Source organism: Abrus precatorius, unplaced genomic scaffold (genome assembly GCF_003935025.1).
Source record: "Abrus precatorius isolate BTA unplaced genomic scaffold, Abrus_2018 Scaffold8, whole genome shotgun sequence".
NCBI lineage: Eukaryota > Viridiplantae > Streptophyta > Magnoliopsida > Fabales > Fabaceae > Abrus > Abrus precatorius.
In genome coordinates, this window is record NW_020874428.1 from 33,971,124 (window position 1) to 33,977,840 (window position 6,717).

At 33.9% G+C, this 6,717-nt stretch overlaps 1 protein-coding gene across 1 annotated transcript; it reads right to left on the bottom strand.

Moving 5' to 3' along the window:
- Positions 1 to 336: 336 nt before the first annotated feature.
- On the bottom strand, positions 337 to 5,857 carry LOC113846649 (leucine aminopeptidase 1-like). The gene is made up of 10 exons (XM_027475138.1): positions 5,575 to 5,857; positions 4,954 to 5,368; positions 4,665 to 4,859; positions 4,292 to 4,517; positions 3,149 to 3,275; positions 2,700 to 2,795; positions 2,151 to 2,228; positions 1,653 to 1,713; positions 917 to 1,104; positions 337 to 659 (listed from the first exon to the last, which is right to left on the bottom strand). The coding sequence occupies exons 1-10, from the start codon at positions 5,761 to 5,763 to the stop codon at positions 522 to 524; spliced, it is 1,713 nt and encodes a 570-aa protein (XP_027330939.1). The 5' UTR covers positions 5,764 to 5,857; the 3' UTR covers positions 337 to 521.
- Between the last annotated feature and the right edge of the window lie 860 nt (positions 5,858 to 6,717).

Here is a 6,717-nt window from a genome sequence, read left to right on the forward strand (position 1 = left end):
CAAGTCAAATTTCTACAAGTTTGATGTTCTTCAAATTGTCCTGGATTCTCTCATTTATTTTGTCTCTCCCTTTTTTATGACCAAGGACGATATGGGTAAAAATAATATATGATCAAATCACTGGTCTCATTTGTCTATCTTCCAATCTTCCATACTATTCTAATTGAAAAACATCTCATCACAAAAATCCATTTTCTCTCTCCAAGCTATGCTTCTAGATCACCCAAAAAAAAAAAAAAAAGGCTACAAATTTTATACCAGGGAAACCAACAGAATTATGAAAACTGATGGAAAAAATATTAACAAAACAAACATGAGGCTAACTGAATTACTGGAAAAATGCCAAAACCGAAAAAGTTTCTTTTGTATTAAAAAAAACAAGTTTCAATACATTAAAAATGCCTCAGCTTACCACATTTTCCATCCCTTTGAACAACTTATTCATATAGCCAACCCCATTAAACCAGAAACACCACAAGATGAATTTATCTCATCCTGTGTTCACTCAAGATTTGAAAATTTCATTTGGCATTTGAAGCGTTTTTCAAAACCCATTCCACTAAAGTAGCAATGCCGAATCCTGTTGCTGAACGCTTCTTGTCATTCCAAACTGGACCAGCCATGTCAATATGCATCCATTGAACCTTTTCATCAACAAACTGTAAAAGTAAATTGTTTCAGATCAGCAGGACTACCAAACAAGAATCACAGTGTCCATATCTACAAAAGCAACTATTTTTATCTTCACAAATGCTCCTTTTTTTTCTGAAAAGGATCAATAATTCTCCTTAAATAAATGTTTTATATATGGACCTTTTTAATCCAAACTAGGACAGTTCATGCTCCAGTGCAGACAAGTTTGAGGAGAAATTTTTTAAAAATAAAATAATTTTATATCATGATTTTAAGCACATACCTGTTTTAAGAAAAGAGCAGCAGTAATTGCACCACCTTGTCGACCTCCAGTGTTTACCATATCAGCCACTCCTGATTTCATTGATTCCCAGTAACTTTCCTCTAATGGCAATCTCCATAGTTTCTCCCCACTCACATCAGAAGCTTCAAAAACTTCCTTTGCCAGGTCATCACTGGGTGTAAATACACCTTCAAAAACAACATTTTGCAATATTAATCAGGACTTTCTCAGGTATCTTTCAGGTCCAGCCTCTCCCAGGGCTTATGTCAGAGACCAAATCAAAGACGTAAAAGATATTATTAACAAACGAAAATACTGCAGAAAAGATTCCTGCAATACCCAGAGCACAGCTCCTACAAGGTTTGCACACCCTTGCCCACTACTAACAGCAGAAAAGCATAACCGTCTCTTCTCTCTTCTCTCCCCTTATACGAAACATTACACATCAACCTACTTTTCGTAACTAATTTTTCTGTTTAATTTCCATTCTGCCCCTTCTTATTTCTCCAACTAAAAGTTTTCCAAATCCAAGGCCCATGACTCAGCTGGGCTGGACTTGTCCCCTTAGGTTCATGGACCTAACGCTTAGCTCTTCTCTTTCCCCAAACAACAAAAGTGCTTTCAGTGCCCACTAAAATATTGGGCATTTTTCAGATTCTCAAAAGAAAATATTGATACGTCATAAAACAAAAGCTCAAACTCATACACAATGCAATAATTTTTAGTTTATAGTTACCTGCAATTGAGGGTCCAAGAGCAACTACGCAGGCCCCAGTTAAGGTCGCCAAGTCAATAATCTGAAGAACAGTTGACCAACCCATCAGCACAGTTCTAAAATCAAACGATACACTTAAAACAATTTTAAGCTTGTGTACATTGAAAGTAAAGGCAAAAATAAGAAGACAATAGAGTAGAAGTTTGTAAATAAAAAAAGCCCAAGTCAGCATTTGTTCTGCAATCTTTGTATACAGAACTGAACTTACCCACAGATATTTTAAAAAAATAATAATGGTATATATTCATCAAATATTTGAATTTTTAGTTCAGTGGAACAAACTAGAATGGTTTTCACAATTTCTCCAATGCTTGTTAAAAAAAAAAATAATCACCCATCTATCAAACACTAAAATATACAATATTGAATGCTAAGCAAATCTTTTGGGCAGCCAACCTGGGTCTATTATGATTTATTGGGATACCACAGGTATAAACATGCAAATGAACAGATGTATACCTTTTCAACACCTTGGTTACAAGCATATACCAGAGCATCTGCAAGGGTAAGTCTACCCTCAGCATCTGTGTTGTTAACCTACACAAGAGGTTAATCTAATATCAAATCCTTAGTACAAAAAGAAGGAAGTACTACACATGCTCTATTAAACAAATCATAGAGGTCAAAACTCCAATTCATTGATTTTCACTTTTTCAGTTGCATTGTATGCATATATTTATTAGTATCAGATGTAGCTACAGCAGATTTGCAGTACTGATAGAATGAAAATGATAATCAATGTTTACATCCCAAAACATTATAAATGATTCCAGGTAAATTTTTCTCAAATGGAAATACCAGATGCATTTCATTCAACCGTTCAAATAAAATACTACAAGAGGCACCAATTAAATTTTCATAAGTAATAACATTGGACCTTATGTGGAAAGACTGCAAAGTAATGGTGGAAATAGAAACAAAATTCACCAAATAATATGAGCCAGTACCATATACAAGAAGTTAATTTTAATGTACAAATTAAAAATAAAAAATATAGTATATCCTCACCTCTATAGTCTTTCCATTTGAAGCTGTGACAATATCTCCAGGTCTCATACCTGTCCCACTTATCATATTCTCACAAGCTGCAACAACAAAATGAACCTGCACATACAGGACTTTTCAATCCGAGCATAGCATGCACTATTATTATTACTACAAAACAGACACTACACAATATTCACCAGATCTCCAAACAAATCATACCAAAGGAAATTATCCACCAGAAAAAAAAAACAAACATTCATATTCAAATAGGTTTAATATGAAAAATATTAGATTGAAAATTGCAATCAGTTTTATAAATAGTCGATTTGCCACATTCTACCCATCACCAAGACATTAAACGATAGAAGAACACAAGATACTATGTGCCAATCAGTCAATTCAAATATCATTCTATGCAGAGGAAGAATAAGTCATGACCCAAGGTGAAAAAAGTCTCAACCAAAACTGACCTCCACCCCGAGAGGTTTGATTTGACCAAGAGCTTTTGCTGTGCCTAAAACTGCGGCTGAACCACCCATATCAAATTTCATGAGTTCAATTGAACAGCCAGGTCCAGTCTTGATGTTGTAGCCACCACTAATAATATGCAGATAACACAATAAAAAAAGTAAGAAAAAAATTAAACTACAAGCTGTTACATCAAAACAAGAAAAGAAGAAAAAAATCCTAAACTCTTTAATTTCAAGAGAGTTAATCTCTATACTATAAATATGCTAATTCTTGAGTAGCCTCGTCTTCCTTATTTTGTGGTACAGTACAGGTCTTAAGAAATCCCATATCAAGTTATATTGATATTTTTGTTATCTTTTATTAGTTATCCAATCAAAGGAGATTTTAGTTTTCTTAATTATTTTATAATACTTAAATTTCTTCAATTAACATTAAATAGAACAGGATATATATATATTAACATCAAAATATAATTTCATTAAATAAACTCATTTTTAATTTTTTGCAAAAATTCATACCAATATTTCAGTTTATATTTTTTATTGTTATTTTTTCCGTAGATAGAGAGAAAAGAAATGGGAAGAAAACAAAACTATATCCTAATATTCAGTGCTCCAGTTAAGTCAGAATATATATTTTTTATCAACAACATAACCCTTTTTAAATATTTTTAAAATTCATTTTTTTTTCACATTTTACATGTATTTACGACACCTATGCAGTGTACAGAATTCTTGCTAGTAAAATTTGTATGCCATGACAGAAAATTGGCAATGCATGTAGAAAGTACACAATGAAGCAACCTACTCAGTACCTTGTATCTGTCAGCAGAGAAAACAAAAATTAACTTCTAAACCAATTGAAGTTATAATACAGGAATGAAAAACATGGATGATACACTAAGGAGATCCCATTTCAGATTTATCAATCTCTTACACAAGTTATAATATACTACTGGAAGCAAACCAAATGATCACTAGGGAAAATCCCAATTATGAAGTTACTTACACCTTCATATCCAATTGGAATTATAATACCAGAATCAAAACCATGGATTATACACTAGGGAAAATCCCATTTCAGATTGATCGCTCTTTTGTTGAGTTGTAGATAAAATACAAAGACATAGTTTAACTACTTACCTGTCAAAAGTCAAACCTTTTCCAACTAAAGCCAACTTGACATTGACAGGTCCACTTGGAGGTTTGTAACATAAATGGATAAAATGAGGAGGATTTGCTGAGGCAGCAGCAACACCCAGATAAGACCCCATTTTCAATTCCTCGCATTGTGTGGCATTTAATATTTTAGCAGTAAAAACGTCTTTGTAGGTGGAAGCAATCTTAGATGCCTCTTCTGCCAACACCCCTGAGATAAACAAATCATCAAGTACAGATCAATTTTCAGAGAACCAAAAATCCCTCGCAGATATGACAATGACTAACTGTCTACCCAACAATGGCAAGGACTAGGAATAATGTATCATATCATATGCATTCAAAGTGTCATATGAACCTGGTGTGAGCACATTGGCAGGAGAATTTACAAGCTCCCTTCCAAAAATAATTCCAGAAGAAACATCTCCTGCATACTTAAGTTTCTTCTCCAGTTCAGGTCCCGTCCCAAGACCAATAATGTCAATGGATCTAAGTGTTGGTTTCTTTGATTCTGACTTGTATCTATTATCTTCAAACAATCCCAGCACAGCTCCTAGCACATTCCAATCCCATGCATCATCAACCGTAACCATAAAAATCATAAATTTTTACATATATCAGACAATTATAAACCATAAAATGAATACCAGACGCAATTGCATAAGCAGTGCCAATCTTAGATTGTGCAGATAGTCCTTCAGAAGAGGCAAGCACAACAGCAACATTGCTTGCTTGAGCAGACTTAGCAGCCGCAACAACAGCCTCACCAAGACCCTTGAAAGGTGCTGAAGTGGAAGGTGACTGTCCAAGACCAATCAAGCCAACCCTCTTTGATCCAAGTCCTGCAATTCTAAGAACAGTTGATTGACCAAGTTTTCCCGAGAAATCCTCTTCAGAAGAGGCTTCAGCTAATAGACCACCCAACTTGGAGTCGATCTTGTTCAAAACCACATTCTCAAACCTCGAGTTTGCATCTCTACCCAAGTCCTTCTCAGTAACACCCACTGCCAATATGTCCCCTTTCCATTCTGTCACATCAACATCCTTGGCAGTAAAAGAGATCTTCCACGAATTTTCATACACACAAAAAAGGCATTTTCAGCATCACACAAATACACACACAGAGCAACGCATTTCAAATCAAATCCAATTAGGCATAACAATCAACCGCAAGTTGGGAACTTTTCACATGATGAAAGCATTAACAGTGTTAAGCAAAACATGGGCACGGTAGATTGAGGGAAAAAAAGGAGTTAACAAGTTTTGACCTTGGTGTTTTCGATATTAGCGGGGTGGGTGAGGCCGAGAGTGGCACGTGCGAGAGTGTGAGACATGTGCCTCCTCGTTGGATGACGCAGATGGAATGCAGCGAAGTGAAGACGCGAAGTGAGTGTAGTGAGAAGAAGGGAAGATGAAGAGGCTGTGAAAGAAACGAAGATGGTAGGAATGGCTGCCATTAAGGTGTGGGAGAGTGTATGTTATTTATAATGAACCATCACATCAATTCATCCAACATTGAATTTGGGATCAATTCACGCCTTGATTCACTCCATCTTTATTTTAATTTTTGTGATTAAATATGTTTTGGTATATTTTTCGTGAGATTTTTAATTTAATTTTTTAAATTTTAAATTTTTTATTTTCAGTGATGACGTAATTAATTATCAAGTGGCTACATATTTTTTTGTGTTACGTCAATTTTTTTATTAAATCATTTTATTTGTTTATTTTGAGTAACGAGGCAATGAACTTTCTTGTTAATTGTCTTCTTTCGGGTTCCTCAGATGCTTTCCATGGATGCTTTGTCAGAAGTGATGATCGCAACCACGCCATTACTTTCACATTGTTATCCCTCGTAAACACACTTATCTGTTTTTTAATGTCATTGTTGAATTTTGTCTAATTTAAATTCAGGTTAACTTTAATTAATATTGCATATGTCTAATACGTAAATAATTTTAATATGTGATCTAAATATGAGAAATGTAATTAATAAAGTCGGAATTTGTTTTCTTCAAATCGATAGAGCCTGATTAATCAAGTTTAATAACTCTATTCCAATGCAACTAAATACTTTTCATCACCAATAAAATCTCAGTTATTTGTATTATTTGACGTTGACATTATATTTTTATTAAACGTTAATCTCTTAATAAAAAATATAATGTAAACACGTCTCAAAAAAAAAAAAATGTAATTTACTATTATATATCTGTCCGTTTTAATTTTCTTTTCCTCTCTAGTCGTGAAAACAAGTGGGAGAAGGGGGCTTGATTGTGAAAAAATATATTAAAAAATTATTTTTTATTAGGCTAAAATTTGTACTATTATTATAAAATTATAATATTTCCTGTTTCTTCACTGTCTTTTTCACTCATTCAACACAAGGAAAAAAAAACTTATTCAACGAG

Coding starts and splice junctions, on each gene's coding strand:
- LOC113846649 (XM_027475138.1), bottom strand. CDS start 5,763: ATGGCAGCCATTCCTACCATCTTCGTTTCTTTCACAGCCTCTTCATCT. Junction 3,276..4,291: donor AAAGGTTTGACTTTTGACAG/GTAAGTAGTTAA, acceptor GCATATTATTAG/TGGTGGCTACAACATCAAGA. Junction 2,796..3,148: donor TCAAACCTCTCGGGGTGGAG/GTCAGTTTTGGT, acceptor CTGTATGTGCAG/GTTCATTTTGTTGTTGCAGC.